A 22,040-nucleotide genomic window follows, 5' to 3' on the forward strand; every position below is an offset into this window, starting at 1 on the left:
CTGATACCTGAGGCTCTGTGCTGTTTGATTTCCTGCTGGAACATTGAAGGAGCACTTGCACAGCTAGATACTTACTGGAAGGCAAGCTAATTGGTCTGGCATTCACCTGAGTGGAGTCCTGCCACATGACATGCTCATGCTTGACTGTGTCCTAACTTGGATACAACGTCATCAGGGGACTTTCTTGGCCCAGGTCCTGGGCTTGTGCTTGAGTCCAGCAGTGTTTAAATAGTCTTTGTGGTGGTGTGTTTTGGATTTTTTTTTTTAATACTCTAATGTGTCTAGTTCTTTGCGTGACTCCCATCACTATATGTGATCGTGGCCGAGGATTTGTGCTTTACTTCAAGGTAATGCGTATATGAGAGTAGAGTGAATGTAAAACTACTCATTTCACCTTTGTCCCTGTATGAATTTCTGGACTGTAGCTTTTTCTCTCTGTCCATGACAAAACAGCATTGTTCTGTAAAGAAGGATGAGGAACATTTCTTAAACTAAAAATAAACATTGGAAAGATCCAATGAAAATTCTGTCTTGGACAGTGAGAGTACTTACAGTTGTGTTAATGAATGACGGATAATAAGTAGTTGAAGTCAGCTGCATTTAAAATAAGTTTCCTAAATATAAATGCTAAATCTGCACATCCCACCATGATCAAAATATGGTCTTCCACCAATTCCATGAACAACAAAAGTGACGTGGTTGAACTGTAAGTTTCATCTTTCTTGTTTGGTCATGTGAAACCTCTCTGGCACATCTATCATAGTCGTTTAACCCTGACCTTTGTAGATGTGCACACTCCTCTTTCAAAATATGTTTTTGTGGTGGTAAAGCTTACAGCACTTAGTTCAGATCAATGCCCCCAACTCCCTACTCCAGATCTTGAACAGAATGAGGGAGCTTGCAGGGACAGTCTTCCATGTGAAGGCTTCCTAGATGCTCCTTCTGGGCAGACTGGAGTTTCTACCAGAAGAGCCACCTGAAACCAAATGTCAGTTTTACTGTCTCTAAAAACGAGTGACTACATCTTGGTAGTCTCTGTAGCTTTTGATAGAGAACAAAGTAAAATCATGAAACCACCACCACAGATGCCTTTACTGAATATCCCCCCGCCATCTTCTGCAATATTGAACTGCTTTCTAAAGACAGAAATATGTAGGAAATAGAAACAGTGAAATGTAGGAGTAATATCAAATCATTTTAACTGGGAAGTGCTCTGTGTAGGTATTGACTGTTTTCTTAGGTACTCTCAGTCACATTCTGATACTTGTCCTGAAATACTACATTGTTCAGCATGTGGGTGCTCCCAGAGATGAAAGGCCTCTGAGAGGAAGCATGTAATATTTGAGTCTAACAATTAAGAGCATTTTCAAGGAGTACAAATAATTATTTGTGGTCTCTACTCCTGCAATAGTATCTTTGCCTTATGAAATAGGAATTGGATTCATCTTGTCTCACTCCATCCATCTTCAAGTTAAACATCTAGTTTAAGCTGGTTGTCCAGCGTGATTCAACCCACCCACCCAATGTCTAAGATGTGATAGTGGCATCCCTCTCCACTGGCTAGAGAACAAGCCTGCACAACCATTATAAACTACTAACCTAGCTTTATGTAGTCATAGTTAGGTGAGATGCACTTCATTTCTGCTCTCTAGCAGTACGAGGAAAAAAATTAAAATTGCTTCATGCTAATCTGAACCATAACACAGTGGGAGAACTGGAGTCTGGCTTTCAGACTTGTATTACTACCACTGCAGCTCTGATCTGGGAACTGTGGGTACTCTGCCTCTCTGAAGACTGGGCTCTAAATACCTAGTAAATTATGTGAATTTAAACAATAGCTGAAATTATATGGAATCAGGGTAATATCTCAAACATATATTAATCTCTTTGCTGATCACAGTCTGTAACAAGCTTATTTGAAGTGCTGCTTGGTAGTCACACATGCCTTTTTAGCTGTCTTACACATTCTGTTTATTATGAACTTGAAGGCTGTTTTTAAGTGCTTTTCCTGTAGAAAACTAGAGAATGAAAAAAAAAATTCTCAGGAACTAATTTTGAATGAGATTTTTCTGTCTGCAAATATTGTATTGCCCATCTCAAAATCAATTTTATTTAGTCATCCTCACAAATGACATTTTTAAGGAAAGAAAGGAATGGAAGAATAATTACAAGTTAGTCATATTACAAAATGAATAATTTATATGTTCAGTTGAGCATATTTTATTAAATGGAGCATGCAAAATACCAGTGAGTTTCTCTTTTGACCAGAAGATTATTTCTGTGGTTTTGATTCCTTGGAGCTTTACAGATTTGGCTTTTTTAGTCTGAGTGGAAGCTGAAAGAGTCTAATCGGTATCTCTACAGAGCTCTGACTTGGAGCTCTGGCAGCATCCCAGAATATTTCAACCACTGCTGAACAAAACATTACACCTACCCGTATGGCTCATTTGGAATATGACCCACAAGCATGACTGGAGAAGCAGTCAGCTGCGCTTGTGAAGGGTGAATAGTCTGTTACGAGGGAGACCATCTAAAATATATCTATGGTGTCCAACCTGAGAAAGTGGTTATGCCTGCTTTCCCTTTTAAGTATTATACATTAGAGGAAGATCATGAAACCTGAATTATGTGCTAGTTAAGGGATTGCATTAGCACTCCAGGGCCAAATCCTGTCCTAATGTCTGTATGCGTTGTTTTGAATTCAGGAGTCTTGGGAGCTACTTGTATGTTCATCTGAGAAAGGAATTTATCTTTCTTTGAGTTGCAGTGGTCATGTATAGAAAGAGGTGCAAATTAAATTGGTACAGCTGTTAAAAATGAGGGAGAACCTGCTGGGAAAACGAATTGTCATCTAATGTCACAGGTATATGGAATGTATTTTGAAATCAAACAGTTCAGGGCAATCCCTGATGCAATTTCTCTTGCTAGTTTAAATTTAATCTCTTGTTTTGTTTAAATTTAAACTTTGTTTTGTCTATGTAGATGTCCTCTGAGGTGTTAAAGACTGTGACATAAGCAGCGTACAGGAAACTCAAAACCTCTGTTTCATATAAATGTAGTCACTGGTGGAAGTTGTAATTAATAATTGATTCAGTGTGAAACCAGTGTAACTTGAGGTCAAGTGACATACTGGAGTCTGTGAGCCCTGATGGCATGCACCCACGAATGCTGAGGGACCTGGCTGATGTCACTGTGAGGCCATCTTGATAATCTTTGAACAATTGTGGCAACTGGGAGAAGTGCCTGAGGACCGGAGGAAAGCAGATGCCACTGCTTTCTTCAAAAAGGGCAAGAAGTAGGACGCAGGGAACTGCAGGCTAGTCACCCTCGCCTTGATCCCTGAGAAGGTGATGGAATAGCTAATCCTGGAAACCATTTCCAGGCACGTGAAGGACAAGAAGGTGATCAGCAGCAGTCAGCGTGGATTCACAAGGGGAAGTCATGTTTAAGCAACCTGATAACATTCTACAATGAAATGATTGGCTGGGTAGATGCGAGGAGAGCAGTGGATATTTTCTGCACTAACTTTAGTAAGGCTTTTGACACTGTCTTCCATGAACTCCTCAAAGAGAAATTCTTGAAGTATGGGCTGGACGAGGAGATAGTGAGTTGGATTGAAAACTGGCTGAATGACTGGGCTGAGGGTGGTAGTCAGGGGTATGAAGTCTTTTTGGAGATGTGCACTGTGCACACTAAACTAGTGTATCGTGAGTACACTAGTGGTGTAACCTAGGGGTCAATACTGGGCCCAGTCCTGTCTGATATCTTCATTAATGATCTGGATGATGGGGCAGAGTGTACCCTGATGACACAAAACTGGGAGGAGTGGCTGGTAGGCCAGAAGGTTGGGCAGCCAGCCGGAGGGACATCGACAGGCCGGCAAAATGGACCAACAGGAACCTCATGAAGTTCAACAAGAAGTGCAAAGTCCTGTACCTGGGAAGGAACAACTCTATGCATCAATATATGCTGAGGGCCAACCAGCTGGAAAAAATCTTTGCAGAAAAGAACCTGGGGGTCCTGGTGGACATCAAGTTGAACATAAGCTAGCAATTAGGCCCTTGCAGCAAAGAGGGGCAACAGTATCCTGGGCTGCGTTTAGGAAGAGCATTGTCAGCAGGTCAAGGTGGTGGTGATCTTTCCCATCTGCTCAGCACTGGTGAGACACATCTGGTGTGCTGGACCCAGTTCTGGGTTCCCCGGTACAACAGAGACATGGACATACTGGAGAGAGCCCAACAAAGGACCAAGATGATGATTAAGGGACTGGATCATCTCTTATATGAGGAAAGGCAGAGAGGGCTGGGACTGTTTAGCCTAGAGAAGAGAAGGCTCAGGGGATCTTATCGATGTGTATAAATACCAGAAGGGAGAGTGCAAAGAGGACGGAGCCAGGCTCTTTTCAGTGGTGTCCAGTGACAGGACCAGAGGCAATGAGCACAGACTGAAGCACAGGAGACTCCATCTGAACACTGGGAAGCACTTTTTTTACTGTGAGGGGGACTGAGCACTGGCCCAGGTTGCCCAGAGAGGTTGTGGAGTCTGCATCCTTGGAGAAATTCGAAAGCCATGTGGACACAGTTGTGGGCAACATTGCTCTAGGTTACCCTGCTTGATCAGGGAGGTTGGACAAGATGACCTCCAGAGGTCCCTTCTAACCTCAACCATTCTGTGATTCTGTGACTTTATTGTTATTCTTGTCTGAACATTTATATTCTAGCCCTTCTCAGTCCTCATAGCATTTCTGGGGCATCTCTAATTTATAGGAGAGACACATGTAACAACGTTGACAGAGTAATGAAACAGGAACATCCATTTAAATCTTTTGAGGAGGCAGTAATTCACATTTTATTGAAACTTATGTATGGATGGATCAAAAAGTCAAACTGAATGCTTTACAGTTGTGAGTGGTAAATGTACACAGATACGGTACACAAAGTTGACAATAAGTTCAGCTGTGTATAAGGAAAAGAAAGTTCTTGGGTGCTCTTATGAGGTTTTTTTACATTAAGCCCTTGGAAACAGGTATTGGTGTGTCTTTCACATGGAGACTGCATAAAAATTCTCATGGTTCATAAACTTGCTTTCACTTTTCATGGTTTGAGGCGGTCTGGGTAAAAAGTGAAGTCTGCAGGTTTGGGATATCCTTTTGTTGAGCTTTTGTGGATATATAAATGCTGAGAAGTCATGAAGTGTTAATACCAAGGTCACATAAGCAGCCTTGTCTTTCCTGTTTAGCAATTTAATAATGAACTGTATACTACTTCTGTGGGATTAACCCACTATCTCTGCCCACTGGATTGTCACTTCCAGAGTGATTCCCATGGTGTTCAGTGGCCCAAATGTGGGATGGAACGCATCAGTGATTGAGACTGTGTGTGAAATAGTCCAGACATGGTTCCATAAATCTAGAAAGCTTCTGCCTCAGCTCAGTTTGTTCTATATTTAACTAAATTCAAAATGTTAACAAGGAAACTTTCTCAATTTCCCCAAAACTTTTCCTTATGCTTGATTTACTATTTCAAACACACACGTAACTCTACTGAAAACAGCTCAGGGAGGATTTTTGATGAGGAATACATACCTCTCTTAGGGGCTAAAGACTAATATTTTCACCCTAAAATGCTCTCCTGGGCCAGGAATAGTGACAGTTTGAGGCCCTCATGGGCCTTGGACAGCCTGGGGCCTCCCATGGTCATTCTGGATTCCCCACCTCCTCCAGCCCCAAGGTGAACAGAAGTTTCTTGATTCCCACTGTGGGCTGCCATCGGCTGGAAAGTGACTCCTGGACTCCTGTGCTGCCACCTTCTCCACTCTCCTGTTTTTTATATTGAAATACAAAAAAAATCTGGAAAATTATGTAAACTTGGAATAATCTCATTTGTTGAAGTGGTGACTCCATTTCTTCTTTTTCTGCCTTTTTTTCTTGGTTGCTTTTCCTTATTTTCTGTTCTATATATATTTCATCTTTTCATTATCTGATGCTTATTGTTCTAATTTGTTTTCCTCCTAGCAAATATGCGGGCTTTGTTCAGGCTGCCTCTTCTTGCAAGGAGGCTGAGACATTGTCTCATTCCCTGCTACCTTCATTCAGGAAAGACTTCCAGGCTTGGGATTTCAACAAACTTCGTTTCCCTCATTGCCGCTGCCTGAGTTTGGGTGGGCTCCTAGAGGTGGGATGTTCAGCTGGCAATGGTTTTTTTGTTTGTGGGTTTTTTTTTTTTACTCCCTCATCACATGTGGTTTTGATATGATGGGTTTGTTTTTCAAGACTCATAGTACTGCTTTTCTACTGCAAGTGAGCCAAGAAGCTGAGGGATGAAAGGGGCTCCCAGGAGAGCCTGAGAGATGGCCAGAACAAGGTGTGCATATGGTGTGAAAGATGCAGACAACCTCATTTTTTTTTCCGTTAAGTCCTATTCGCTGTTGCATCAACAGAAGTCTCGGAAGATTGCTTGTGTCTGATTTAATGTGACACTTGGCTGGAATAGCATCCTAAAGCACTAGTGTACCAGCCTGGTTAATTTTAGATAAGGTTTTGGTCACCCTCTTACAGGCAGTGCTTGTGGACAGATGTCACGCATTTACCACTTCTTTCCTTGCCTAAATATAACAAACACTAAGATGTTCCTCAAATGTAGCAACTAAAGCATGTGTGCAGTCTTACCCTTTTTTAACTAATGCCCCTGTGTTTATTGATGTCTCTTGGTTCTGCATTCTAGATCAAGATCGAGAAGGAGCTTAGCAGCCTCTACAAGAGAATGTTTGAACCTCTCCATGTGCCTCCAGAGCTCTTCCAAAGACTGACTGGACAATTCTGCAACATTCAGAGTTTAAAGACAGGTCAAGCCTATGCTGCAGAAGATAAAACATCAGTTGATGATAGGCTAAGCATCCTGCTGAAGGGGAAGTAGGTTCTGTAAAACTTGGGGACAGTCTTGTGCTTTGTGTGATGGTTGCATAGATTAGAAAGTTGTTGGGGTTTTTGTTAGCTTTTTAAATGTTACTGTTTGTAGCATGTTATGGTCTATAGCCAAATAGTCTATAGCCATAGACTATTTTGTGACACAGTTTTCAAATGACAGCGATGTCTCTTAGTGGGAGCATATTATGCCTCACCTGTGTGTGCAGCTGCATGGATTTTAATGGGAATTAGATTTGCCTAAGACCAAAGGCAGTGTCTTTCAGGACAAGCAAGAGATTTGTCTGACTCTTAGATAGCTAAGTCGTCTTCTCAGTGCATTCTCAGGTTTTAAGGTTAAAAAATACTGTGCATGAGGGAAGGAAAAAATATCCCTCCAAGTAGACTTTAAAACAACAGGCCTGTTGGAATTGCTTCATTGCACATGTGTGTGCAAGCAGAGAGGGGCAGGTGCGCTGCCCAGAGGCTGACAGGACTCAGGTGAGAAAGGGTAAAAATAAATGCCTGTGGCCAGGCTGTAATCCTGAAGCTCTTGCTAACTTCTGGCCAGTATTTTAACCAGTTTCTGCTGATGGCAACAGTGGTATTAGGTTTCATCGGGGTTTGGGGTTTTTTGGGGTTTTTTTTTTTTTGGGGTTGGTTTTTTTTTTTTTTTTTTTTTTTGAGGTCATTAGCTGCTTACTACTGCAAAGCTAGTTATCTAAAGGAAGACTGATTCTGGTCTGGCTGGATAGCATAACCCTGCAGACCTTTTTCATTTTGAATAGCAGTGTTCTAAGGATACACACCATGTCTGGCAATTCGAATTGGCTGGCAGCCTGTTCTGCTTGGAATCCATGGAGGTTTAGGCAGAAAATAGGTTAGCTCTGGGGCTGAAATTCCAGAAGTTGGACATATTTTTGCCTGTTACCTGCTGCATTACCACTGTCAATAATGGTATCTAAATTTAGATTAAATTAATCAACCTCCATGACTTTAAAATGTTGATTTGTACATTTTTATTTCCAGAATGAAGGTGTCTTATCGAGGGCATTTTCTGCATAATATTTACCCCTGTGCCTTTATAGATTCTCCTGAATTTCGATCAACGCAGATGAATCGGGGTGAAAAATTCCAGGTACACTTTGGTTTAAATGTCACTGGATGTGAGCTGATGAGATCATTAAAAACCAGAGTATAAACTTGATCAACAGTGACCTATTTGACTTGCATAATTTTGCTAGCTTTCTAGTACTGATGTTTCACGATGGACCATATCAGGAATAACTTTTAAAATGAAATGCTGCAAAACAGTATTATGATGGTGTTCACTGAGCAGTCTGGCTTTTGCTATTCTGTTCTCTTTTACTGTTTCCAAGTTTATTTTGTCTTAAGATGTTATTCAGGACAAACAGTTTAAGAGATAGCTTTACTGGAAAGTCTCGTCACTAGTTCAAAAACAGAAAAGGAAGACTAATTACTATAATATTTGGTGTTACTAAAATGAAAGACTAAAATTTCAGGCACTAGTAGTTTGAAATTGGTATTTATCTAAACGTATTAATGCTTCTGTCATTTTGAAAGTTGTTAGAGCAACATAAGCTGAAAGAGATCACAGTATTTTGAATAAAAATATTCATATGGGGAGCCATAAGGGTATATGTCTCTAGCAGTGTAATTATGCTACTACATTAAAGGATATATTATGCTATAGCTTGTGAGAAAAAAATACTGTTAGAGAAGGGTTTTTTTCACATAGTACTGAAATGACTATTTTGCTGCCTCTTACTTGTTGTTCCTTAACTGTGTATGTGTAGTAATGACCGGACTGTGGCTGACTGGGTACATCCACGTGGGTACCTTGGCAGAAGGGGAGGGAAGGGAGAGCAGTGTAGACTCTAAAATCAGTGACTGATGTCATATGTTCCAGTCAAATACTAGGCTTAACACCAGGGAGAGAGAGTTGTCCAGATGTATTCATTTCACAGCAGTGAGGTGTCCTGCAGCACGGCTGCCCTCTTGGCACAGCCTGTTTCTCTCGTAAGCGACTGGATACGAATCGGTCCCTCTGAAGGGAAAAGGCTCATGCCTCAACTTCTGCCCGCCTCAAAAAAAAGTATTGTAATCTGGTGCGGTGTACATCCTTCACTCGTGAGTTCTGCTTCTTACTGCCATATAAACGCTCCGAGCGTTGCCATTGCAAGAGGACACGGATTCAATCTTAAGGACCCCATCTGCTGGCAACGCTGGCAAATTCTTCCTCAGCCTGCGTGCTTGTATTACAGACCGTGAAGTTAAAATCCATGGACACCTGACAGTTTCCCATTATTTCTTAGGCTTTATATATTTTTAATTTTTCAGGAGGTAACGTTAGCTTGTAACAGTAGAGAGCACCCGATTTCTTCGTGGATGACTGACTTTCCCTTGCGAAACACGCCGTTGGGTGTCACCGAGTGGCGCTGGTTTCGGTGTGCCATTGCCCTCTGCCGGCACAGGGGGACGAACCTGGCGGGTCCAGCTGCCCCGGAGAGGGTGCAAGCTCCTCTGTAACTATCGATAGCAGAATTATCAGTAACTGAGCAAACGGAGCCTTAGCTCAACTGCTAGAAGGTAGTGCTTGTGGGATCAGCAGGGCTGACAGTGAAGAGAGAAAAGTGAAACTTGAAAGACAAAAAAAAAAATCACTAAAAACTCTTTGATGGAGACCGTTACATTATACCAGTTTTTCCTGTTTGGTGGCAGCGACATAAAATAAAACCAAGCAACGTGTAGGCCTGCTGGGATGTGAGTAGCATCATTACTGTAGGGTTGACTTTATATGTAAATATCTTCTATCATAAATGCTTTTACAGTTTGGAACTTATGAGAGATTCTCCCCTATTATCTCCCCCCAGGTCTTCTGAAAAACAAATTGGTGATGCTTATCAGTTAAAAATATGAGGATAATAAACATCTGAGATGTTTTACATTTGTAAATGTCACGTTCTAAGGGATACCGAAAAGTTTTATGGCTTTAAGAGATATTTTAACTGAAAGCACAAATAAAATGGTATCACTTGCTTTAAACCATGTTTAAATGTGCTAATTTTAAAGCATTTTTAAACGTGCTAATTCTGAGCATGTATTTTCTCAGGTCACCATTATCGCAGATGATAACTGCAAGTTCCTGTGCTGGTCCAGGGAAAGGCTGACTTATTTTCTGGAATCTGAGCCATTTCTTTATGAGATCTTTAAGTATCTTATTGGCAAAGATATTACAAATAAACTCTACTCATTGAATGACCCAACCTTAAATGACAAGGTAAGCAATGGAAGTTTCATTTGGGAATTTTCCTCCCACGCACAAATGTATTGTTACTTCAATTTTAAATCCTCTTAAAGGACCTTTTTTTAACCTGCTGCTATCAGCTGCTGAATTCATACTCATTGCCTTTTAGTGGCAAAGTATGAGTCAGTGCAGCATTTCTGTCCGAAGCAGTATCTCGGTTAAAGGTAGCACGGTAATGTGCAAGAAAGATGAATAACTGAGATTCAGAACTGATGGGCTAGCGCAAATATTTCTAGCCAACTAGTAGACATGATGGCTAAAAAGGTGCTTCTCCCTGGATATCCTTTCTCATTAACAAATGGGTGCCTTTGTACAAAGAAGCTTCAGGTTTTTTTCTTAAAGAATCTTCTTGCTGGGGTCAAACAACTGGGTAATACTGTTTGTCAAGAAGAATAACTTTAACACATGTTTGAGGGTTGCAAACACAAAAAAAAGAGGAATGTTAGGTTGATATGATGTAGTTAGTGGAAGGAGGCATGAAATACATAAAAAATATAAATAAAGATAAATACATATAATATTCAGTGGTCTGAATATAATTCATTCTTCTTTGCCTGTAGAGGGAGTGTGTTTTAGGTGTCACTGTAAGTGGTTTGGGTATAGTAATGGATATATTGATTATTTTGTTTTACTTGCATTTTGTCTCCTTACTTAGTTACCTGGCTTTTCAAGATTTGGATGTTAACTTGGCTGCTGGTGTTTTGTTTTCTGTTTTGGTTTTTTTTGTTATTTATGTAGTGGCTGTAGGGTTTTCATGTATAATTTATTTGAAGAACTTTCACCATCATTTATGAAAAGCTCTATAATTTTATAATACAGTGTTTTCATATTCTGTCTGTAGTGATTTAACTCACTCTAACTCAGAGCAAAAATCCTTCTCATCAGGTTGTCCATAAGTACTTCATATATAGGTTAAATAGTTACTGCTGCAAAGTTGTGAATTTACTGGAAAATGATCCAGAAGGAATGACTGCCACTGCTACTATACCACAGACATCAGCAAGCTTAACTTGTAATGTCTTTATGGCTAATTAGACATTGCAAGTTTTCCCAATTTTGTACTGGCTATAGAAAAAGAAAAGAAAGAATTGCTGGAGAAACAATTTAATAGCAATAAAGCACTGCTTATTCTGCCTTCTGGTCAATGAAATAGAGGATTACACTGTCGTGCAATCAGATCCTCAGAACTATTTTGGATCACTGTTTTCATCTTACTGCATTAGAAGATAAAAGTGATTTAGCAGCGATGTACCATCTATAAAATACATCTTACAAAGCGTGTGGTTAAAGCGTCTCTTTTTTAATAAAAAAGAATTACAGGAGAGTGTTCTGTAATAAAGCCCACATCTTCATAGACAGTAAGTAATTTCTGGAATATGGCATCTGAAAGGAACATGTAGCAACGTGCTTCCTGTGTGTGCATTCAGACTGCCTCTCCTGGGAGACTGCTGTTCTCTACACTCCTCCTCACCTTGCCCTTTTTTTAAATTTTCCCCTTTTTTTCCTTTTTTTCCCCCTCTTTTTTTCTCTTTTCTCTATTTTATTTTCCTCTTTTCTTTCCTCTTTCCTTCCCTCATTTTCTTTTTTTACACATAGATTAGGGTGTCATGCCTGGTGTATGAAGTCATCAGCAACAAACTTGTGGTGCTGACTTCTGGCACTGTGGAGCTTCAGCACTAGTATGAATATTTCTTGAAATGGAAATGTAATAAAATACTCGTTGTAAGGTTGTAATTGATTGTTTTTAAATTAAGGGTCCTTATCATACCTTCTAAGTATTAAAAAAAAAAAAGCCACCAAACTTTGCCCCTTCTTTGACTTAGCATCTGCACACTTTTTATAAAAATAACAGCATAAGCATTTGTCATTAGTACATTCATTTTAGGCTTCTGTGTCTAAGGAGAGCAGTGACCCCCCCTGGCTTCTGCCTCCTCCCTTCTAATCCTGTTGTGTTGCAGCCACCAGGTATTGCTGTCATCGAATTGCAGTCCTTGCTGTTTGAAAGGGGTTTTTTTGAGTAGCATTGTGTTGTATCTGCACAGCCTGGAAAATCAAATGGCTGTCCAACCTGTTGGGCTTGGCAAGATCAAGGCTGAAAGGGACTTTCTATTTCTGTACTTAACCTGTCTATATTTCCCACTGCATTGTTCAAGTATAGCTATATAATGTACAGACAAGTCAGTATGAACAGAAAAGTTCCATTTAACTTTATTCCAGCTAATAACAGTTTTGACATTTCTATTTGCCCCTTTAACGCATTGAGTATATATTTCACTCGCCGTCCTAAAATCATATACAGATATGTAAATATGGCCTCACAATTTCATGTACATTTCTTAATTAAATTTTCACTTTAATTTGAGATTGTACCAAGTCTTTAGTGAAAAGTCACATGAATTTAAGATTATTGTAAACATTTTATCACAGTAACTTTTGAAAATGTATGTTATAAAAACTAAGAGTGAGAATTTGGGAAGTTTGTAGTACCTTTTTAGTCTTCCTCAAATGAAAATCCTGTTGCACAAGCCCTTCCTACATAACATAGGACAAGAACTGTCTGTCACAAGTACATTCTCCTTCATTTCTCCATTGCCAGCACCCTATAGGCATGTCACTTCTCACAAGCTTCATTGTCAAATGCACATATTATTGGTGTCTTTAATGCTTTTCGGCTGGTGACAATCTCAACAGAAAATTTTGTAGTAGACTTCTGTACACAGGGGACTTACAAGAGAACAACTAAACCAAATATGGTATAGATTATTCATAATCAAGATGATAGTAAGAAGAATATCAATTCATTGTGTGTTGGAAAACAGAAAAGTATCCATTTATTTGTAAGAAACCTTGTTATTTTCTCTTACCTAAGGAGATTTTCACTACTGTTGGGAAAAACAGTCGTTACTCTCCGCATGAAATAGGATACTAATTCTTGACAAAGTTCAGTAAAGTGGAGTTGCCTATTATGCTTTTGTCATTGATTACTACCTTTCGCATACACCTGAAATAGCATTCTGACTTGCAGTAATACTTAACAAGGTACAATGTATGGTTTCATATAAATATTATAGCACAAAGCCTCTTCAGGAAGACTACTCAAAGCAAATGGAAGCTCCTAAGACCATTTGACAGGTAGAGGATAATGTTCATATGATGCATTTAATCTGTCTTCAGCAAAATCAAAAGCCAAATGATCATCTACTAGGAAGGAATGATATTCACCATTTTCTAACATGATGAAATGAAAAGCCATGAAAGTGAACAAGTTTCTGTTAAGATATAAATTGCTAAACTCTCTCTATAGCATGCTGTTTTGTTTAGCAAGGAGGACCAGGCTAATCATAAAGGCTGTATTTAATGGCAGAGCATCATACCTGAATAATTAATAATTATAATAATAAATAATATTATTGTTTATATATTATTATAAATAATAAAACTAAATAAAAAATAATAAAAATCAACCTCTCTGCAGGAAAACACATGAAAAGTCCAGTGCAAAACAGAATTAAAATTTAGTGACTAATCTGAGGTTTCATGCTTGTCAGTGTTTGAATTCCAATATATTACTGGCATCTTTTGTTTTCATTTAAATCAATTTACACTGCACAGAATCTTCTGCTCTAACCAGTTTCTTGATTCATAATAGTCATAGCTGAGACCAGAGCATCTACCACAGAGGAAGTCGTTATTTTCCATTTTTATTTTAATTTACTTGATACCTTGATAATTTTTTTTTTTTAGGCTTCAAAAAAGATTGATCGACAGCCTAGTCTTTGCTCACAGCTCTCTGTGATGCAGATGAGAAACAGTATGGCCAGTAGCAGTGACAGTGAGGATGGCTTGCAGATGTTTCTTCGTGGGACTTCCTCTGCATCCTCTCTTCGTGAGTCCTCAAAATAGTTCATGCCAGTTTTGAACACAGCTTCATTGGTTATTAGAGATGATTGTAGAACTCCTGTTGTCTTCAGTGGGAGCATACTGTAGCTTTTTGGATACTGCTATACATCACCCAGGTGGAAGGACCTAGCTGTAGGGAATTCATAAGATGCATAAGGCTTTGTATGCTAACTGAAGCTACCTCATATAGGTACTAGCAAAAAACAAGCATGTGTTGTAATAATTTTTGGCATAATGTCAGTGTGTAGGCATAACATAGAATATTTATAGCAATGGGGCAAAACTGAATGTGGAGTGCCTGTCGCAGTAGTATCTCCTTTGGTCTGTGACTGGTCCTTGTAGAAATTAAAAACCCAAACAAAACTTTTTCCTGCAGCAACTTGGTGCTCTGCATTTCTTCTTGAGATGGTTCGTATTGGCAGGGTCTGGAGAAATGTGGTGTACAACCAATAGTTTGATGCCACCTGGAAAATCTCCATATATCCTGTCAGGCTCTCCTCCCTTGTGCTTTGTATGGACAGGAGTAGTAGACAACAGATGAAATGAGGGAAGAAACCGTATCTGACCTTTTTGCTTCAACTCTTGGAATTTATTTCTTTATAGAAACCTTCTAAACAATTCTTTATAGGCTATTGTTATGTTTTAATTTCCCTGAATCTCAGCTTCAACAGTAGCCTGAACTCCAAAAGCAGCATTTGAACAACACACCCCAGAAGATGCTCAATTTTCTCATTTGGCATAAGCTGTTAGTTTAACAGAAATTAAAAGGATCATATAAGATTATTTATTTTGATTTGGGAAATATTATTCTTCAGTAATTAGAATTCAAATATATGAGGAAACAAATCACTGCCAGTTATTTATGATGGTTAAACTCTCTGCTAAGAAGAGAAAATGATTTAAAGTATTTGCACTTTCCCATTTAATTATCTGTTCTCCATTGTGTTCCTCACAGCTCTCATGAGGAACTCCTTCAGATTTGGAGGGCCTAACTGTTTTCACTCCTTAACATTGGTACAGTATGCATGCCCAGATAGATGGGAGCAAAAGTCCTGCTAGTGTTTCACCCTACTAGAATATCGAGGGTGACAGCTGGGATATAGTTTGATGAAAATTCCAGCGTTGTTTTCTTTATTTCTCCTCTGTTCTCTGAAAGGACATTTAGAGTCACAGAACAGTTGAGGTTAGAAGGAACCTCTGGAGATCGCCTAGTCCAACCCCGCGTTCAAAGCAGGGCCAGCTAGAGCAGGTTACTCAGAGTCGTGTCCAGTCAAGCTTTGAATATTTCCAAGATGGAAAATTTCACAGCCTCTTTGGGCAACGTGTTCCAGGGCCTTACCACCCTCATGGTGAAAAAGATTTCCCTTATTGCAACTCATGACTGTTGTCCTTTGTTCTTTGGTGCGTGCCTCTGAGAAGAGTCTGGCTGTGTCTTCTTTATACCTTTCCATTAGGTAGCCAAAGACAACAGTAAGATCCCCTGAGAACCTTCTGTTCATAAGGCTGAACACACCCGGTTCTTGCAGCTTTTCCATGTACATCATGTGCTCCAGCCCCTGACCATCTTGGTTGCTCTCCACTGCACGTGCTCCAGTATGTCTATGTCTTTCTTGTAGGTGGAAGCCCAAAACGGGACACAGCGCTCCAGATCCTGTCTCACAAGTGCCACATAGAGGGGATTAATCTCTTTTATTGACCTGCTGGCTATGCTTTTGCTAATATGGCCCAATATATGCTGCTAATATGGCCAATATATGGATGGCCTTCTTCACTGCAGGGGCACTCCGCTGACTTGTATTCCATTTTGTGTCAACCAGGACCCCCAGGTCTGTTTCTGCAAAGCTGCTTTCCAACCAGTTAATGCCCACCCTGTACTGCTGTGTAGGTTTCTTGTGTCTCAGGTGCAGGAATTTGCCTTTGTTGAACTTCATGTGGTTTCTGTCGGTTCTCTTCTCCAGCTTCTGAAGGCCCGTTCTGACTAGCCGCCCTACCCTCTGGCCTATCAACAGTTTCCCTCACTGCTCTGCTGTTGTCTATGAACTTGGTGGCAGTGCACTCCATCCTATCATCCAGGTCATTAATATATTGTACATTATAGGCCTTGGTATTGGCCCTCAAGGGACAGTGCTGGTAACCAACTGCCGGCTGGGTTTTGTAATGCTGTTCACCACCCTCTGAACTCAGCAGTCCAGCGAATTTTTTACCCAAGCTGTAGGCCATGTATGCAGTCCATTTGTCTCTCACCCATTTGGCTAGAAGGATTCTGTGGCAGGCTGCGGAGGGCCATGCTACAGTCCAGGTAAACACCATCCACTGTACCCTCATCATCCACAATGCTTGTCATCTCACCACAGAAGGTGGTCAGAATGATCAGTCACAATTTGCCCATGGTACATCCATGCTGGCTATTCCCAGTCACCTTCCTGTACTTTATGTGCTTGGATATGGCGTCCAGGAAGATGGGCTCCATAATTTTCCCAGGGACTGAGGTTAGGCTGATAGGCCATTAGTTCCCTGAGTGCTTCTCCTTGCCCTTCATTAAAACGGCCACAACATTGGCCTTTTTTTCTCTCCCCTGACTACCATGACTTTTCCAAGATGATAGAGAGAGGTCTTGTAATTGCATCAGCCAATCCTCAGCACCCTTGGATGCAACCCATGTGATTCCACAGTCTTGTGTCTGCCCCATTGACTTAAGTGGTCCCTAACTCAGTCTGCCTTTCCTGTAAGTCAAGTATCACTCTCCCAGTCTCTACCACTAGACTCAGAGAACTGTGAGGCCTCAAGACAAACCTGGAAAGTAAAAACTGAAGCAAAAAAGGTATTGAATATATCAGCCTTTTCCATGTCCCCAGGTCCTGTGCCCCACTGAGCCATGGCCTCACAGTTTCCTTGGTCTTCCTTTTGTTGCCGATGTGTTTGTAGAAGCCCTTCTTGTGGCCCTTCACTAGATCCAGGTCCAGCTGAGCTTTGCCTTTCCTAATTCTATCCCTGCATGCTTGGGCCATGTTTCTGTGTTCCCCCCAAGCAGCTCATCCATGCTTCCACTTTGTGTGTGTGTGTTTTGAGCTCTGTCAGGACTTTCCTGTTCATCTATGCCAGCCTTCTACCACGCTTGCTCAACTTTCTAAACACTGGAATGGACTGTCCTTGTGTTTTGAGGAAGGTGTCCTTGAAGATCAACCATCTGTCCTTGGGTCCCTTTGCCCTTGTAGGCCATGTCCCATGGGTTCCTGCCAAGGAGATCCCTGACCAAGCCACAGTCCCCTGTCCTCAGGTCCAGGGTTGTAACTCTGCTATTTTTCTTGCACGCTTCTCAGTATCTTAAAACCCACCAGCTCCTGGACACTGCAGCCAAGGTTACCATCAACCTTCAGCTCCCTGATGAGTTCTTCCTTGTTCATCAGTGACAGGTCCAGCAGACCACCTCTCCTAGTCGGCTCATCGATCCCTTCTGTGAAGAAATTATCTGCTACGCTCTCCAGAAATCTCCTGGACTGCTTGCACCCAGCCTTGTTGACTTTCCACCAGATACTGAGGTGGTCAAAGTTCCCCACGAGTACCAAGGCCTGCAATCATGAGGCTTCATCCAGTTGTCTAAAGAAGGCTTCCATCTACTTGCTCTTCTTGGTCAGGCAGCCTGTAGCAGTTACCTGCCATGAAGTCTCCCGTGTTGGTCTGTTCTCTGATCTTTGTCCATAAGCTCGTGACTGGCTTTTCACCTGTTCCACGGCAAAGCTCCATGAAATTGAAGCCACTCCTTTGCATAGAGCGCCTTTGGACAAAATTGCACACTCAGAAGTCTGAAAGAAATTGCAAAAATTTGTCTGTGCAATTAGCTAGAATTAAAATTCTTTTTCAGGCTTAGCAGCAAAACACTTACACCAGTATTTCGGCTTTGGGAGAAAGTAAGCTAAATGCATGACATGTTCAAGTGTAATTACATTAATCCCTAAGATGCATCCGTGCTTAGCACATACTTGATAAATACACTTTCCTCTGTTGTACTTTTCCTTGGTTTGTGTACCGTATTTTCTGGTGTATGGCGTGTGCTTTCCCCAAAGGAGGGGTTTAAATGTCTTTTATGTTCCAAAATTGCTCAGTCCAGCAGCAGTTGGTGTAGTTGATACTGCCACTGCCACCACCCCACTGGCAACAGTAGGCGTGGCAGCAGCCTCCTGAGTCCAATACTTCCCTTACTTTTGGGGACCAGGGGCGTTACCCATACAGCAGTGTATCATGCACCTCAGGAAATACCATCCTTTATTTCTCCTTTGCATTTTGATTAATGAAAAATTTCTGACTTCTATAAATGTTGATAAAAATTATTGATGAAAGGTTATTTACCTCACTAAACTGTAACACTTCAATCTTTCTTCTTGCCAAAATAGCTTGTTAGTTATTCCTGGGTACTGTCATTGCCAGTAAGGGGTTTGCTACCAAGGTGAGCTCTGCTTAAAGATTTGTATTCAATGCGGATTGTGGCCATGTATGTACTTTTTCTCAGATCACAGGGAAAGCTGAACAAGAAAGCTGCCATTTGCCTTCCCACTGCTGTGTTTTCAAAAACCTTCTGGGAGCTCTCAGTGCAGCAGTCAGTCTTTTTGTTTGGTCTTTTTTTTAAGATTCAGTATGAGGTACATGCTGAGGCATACTGTCCCAGTGCTGTTCTCCTGGATCCTCCTTCTGCAATCATACATTTGTGTGTATTTAAAAAACCACAAAACAAAACAAAAACCCAAAACCAAACCCAGAAGACTTAGTGAGGAATATACGAAAATGACAAACTTTTTTTTTTTTAATTAGAATAAGACATTAATAAGAGAAACTTATCCGTACAGGAACTCTACGGGAATACTGTCTGGTCATTGCTAGGTGATCAATTGTTGTGTGGACAAAAGCTTTCCATTACAAATGCGATATTTGACTACTACTATACAAATAAGTGTTATTCTCCTGATTTCCATATTCTTGAAAAACTGAGCATATATATTTTTGTATAATCCAAACTTTTTAATTGTGTTTTTGTCTGTGCTACGAAATATCAGCTTTGAACTCATTTTCTAAAGAAATTGATATAAAGGTTTTTTTGAAGTCTTTAGCAGTGGAAGAGTGAAAAATACTAATTAGTAGGCCCCAAGGTACAATTACTAACAAAACTGTGTTTTGAATTTAATTAACTAAGAAACCCAACTAACTGTTTGCTTTTATATTAAGGAAATAACCAACAAGAGTTCTATAATGCTTATGGAGTGAGTCGTTTGCAGCATGATGTTTTCTGTTGATAACATCACATTAACTCAGCAAGCATCCTCAAAAAGGTATTAAAGTGGGATTTGTTTATCACATGGTACTTGTGCTTGACATCCGTGATCCATCTGTAAGTAATTTATTAGTAAATGAAATTGATGTATCGATTTTTCCAAAATTTGAGTTAAGCAGAAACAGTTCAACCTGATTGCAAGGGTAGCTTCACCTAACTTTTAGTCCTTTAGAAAACATTTCAGTATTAGTTTCTATTCAATAATTCTATTGCTTGATAGTCATTCGTGTACTTATTGTCTCTTTTTCTGTGCTACTTGGTTTAGATCGCTCAGATTTGCTGGTCTATGAATCTGTATTTGCAAACTTATAAGCTAAGTAGGAATGTAGAAAATCTTGATTTGGTAATGCTTTTATTCGTATTATCTCATTATGTGTGCTCCCTATGTTATACCCAGCTTGTGGTTAAAAGCAGGATTGGGTTTCATGGGAAATGCCTTTTTAATAGGCATTTGGGCTTAGGGCCTTGAGAAGAGGGCAGCAGTGTATGGAGGGCCTGGGTTCAAGGTCTGACTCAGTCTCTTGAACATCTGTCCAACACTGGATAGAAGCATCAGTAGACAAGTTTTTTTTGTATTTGGAGAAAATAAGGGCATGTCTTTGAAGCAAACAACTTGACAGTATTAGACTCAATATTGGATCCTGCTCAACAGACTTATGGCTTCTTACTTCTGATTTCTGGAGAGAACTGAGCACTTTTAAACAAAAGAGAGCTAGTCTAAAAATGGTAATAAACTAGTAATAAAGTAATAAAAAAGAAGTGCTTAACAATTCCAGTATTTAAAAATGTGTGCGAATAACCCTTTATCATGGTAGGTTTTGAATGTTAAAATAAAATACTAATACATTTTTAACATAAAAAGTTCTACAAAGGTAATTCTGAACGGTGTTTGTGTGAATGTGACTTAAAAATGCAGTAATATGATAACCTGCTGGTCTTGCCTGTAGCTGTATTTTGTTCTCTCTGTAACGTATGCAGTAAAAAGGAGTCCTCCTTCATAAATAGGCTTCCTTAGCAGAGCACTTTACTGTATATCTGATAAACTTCTTTTAAAGTAATAAGAACAGCCCTTGCAAGAAGAGTATGTTATGGCTATCAGTATCTTTTTCAAGAAAATTTGAATTTTTAGCTTGTATACAGATGATCTGTCAGACAGGACCATTTCCTCTTGCTCTTCTCTTCTAAAATGGTATTTCAAAGATTTTCCTACTCTTTTTGGTCATCATATTTTAGCTGTTTACAACCTTGTGCCATTGTGGTGGTTTAACTCTAGAAGAGGGTACTGAGAGGAAAAAAAAAGGTGCAGATGCAATTTCAGAGTGGACGATGAGAAAGAAACCTGTTTGGCTGATGTCAAAGGAGCTCTCTGGTTTAACCCTCATGCTGAAAATTTAACTACAATAGAGGTAGTTTGCAGCGGTAACTTGCACAAAAACTCCATTTAATATCTTGCCGGCAATGGCTGTGGTGTGCGCTCCACTCTGGCAAGCTCTGTGAGTTGCTGCTTTTCTAAAAGATTGTGTTGGAGCAATGAAATCAGTGTCAGCCAAAAGTTACGTGGCCTTCACCCATTAATCTTGTTTTCTCTATGGTTGTTTATGGGAGTATTATATTTTCCACAAATTTTACATTATTGTGCTTTTAAGGCTGTTAGGGCTCTGATCATGTACCCACCTGAGGTTTGCCCAATACACCGAGGAATTTTTTCACAGCCAAGGCAAGCATGCAAATGTACATACCTTTTGTATTTAACCATTCATATTGTTGTTTGTGGAGAATAACTAGTGGGTGAGTGTAACGGTGAGAAAACGATTGCCAGGGACACTGTGTTGGGCACCTCATGCAGTCAGGATTTGCACTGAATTTGAGGAGAATACTGTGCCTGTGGCCGGCCGCAGGGTTTGAACCTCAGAGGCATTGCCAGTTCATAGCAGCGTGGCTGTCCCACGTCTAGGATTTCCTGATGCCTGTGGCCAAATAACAAAGAAACCTTCACTTATAAAGTCCTCTCATGAGGGATCTAGGACAGGATCACCAGACTGTGAGCACTTTGTCACAAATAGGTGTATGTAGCAGGTATGAGTTGTTAAATTAATTGGTAATTTCTTTGTAACTGTGGCAGGCCCGGGCCGGACGTCTCCCTACCTGAGAACTTCGGCGAAAATGAAGCCAATAGAAGAAAGTGTTGAAGATGACGTCTTTGAAGCACCATCTGCAGATAAGCTTGAACTCCAGCGGCTGCCTTAAACAGATGTGTCCTCAAGTGCATCAGAGCTTGTACAAGGCTCCAGTGCAAGAGGAAGAAGCTGAATTTGGGAGGAATCTGAAAGCTAAAACCACCTTTCCATGTCTGAATTTACCACAGAATATGTCAGTGGCTTCTAGATGGAAATGTCACATTTTATTTTACTGCTAAATAAAAAAAAAAAAAAATTAAAAAACCTGAAACTTTTATGTGTTTTATTTTTGTTTTCTGGACATGGGTATTTGCTTTGTTTCTACTTTGACTTTTACCGTCGTAAATTTAGTATTAAGTGGCTGACTAGCCTGAAATTTGTAGAGACTTGGAGTAGAATATCCCCAGTATC

General features: G+C 40.2%; 1 protein-coding gene across 1 annotated transcript in view; it reads left to right on the plus strand.

The window, feature by feature from the left end:
* Positions 1-21,699, plus strand: part of POPDC1 (popeye domain cAMP effector 1) — a 34,874-nt gene extending 13,175 nt beyond the window's left edge. The window contains exons 3-7 of the mRNA XM_075707590.1: positions 6,723-6,910; positions 7,931-8,039; positions 10,035-10,202; positions 13,974-14,115; positions 21,575-21,699. Coding sequence (XP_075563705.1) covers positions 6,723-6,910; positions 7,931-8,039; positions 10,035-10,202; positions 13,974-14,115; positions 21,575-21,699 — 732 coding nt within the window. The remainder of the gene's footprint in view (positions 1-6,722; positions 6,911-7,930; positions 8,040-10,034; positions 10,203-13,973; positions 14,116-21,574) is intronic.
* The last annotated feature ends 341 nt before the right edge of the window (positions 21,700-22,040 follow it).

Source organism: Pelecanus crispus, chromosome 3, assembly GCF_030463565.1.
Source record: "Pelecanus crispus isolate bPelCri1 chromosome 3, bPelCri1.pri, whole genome shotgun sequence".
Classification (NCBI taxonomy): Eukaryota; Metazoa; Chordata; class Aves; order Pelecaniformes; family Pelecanidae; genus Pelecanus; species Pelecanus crispus.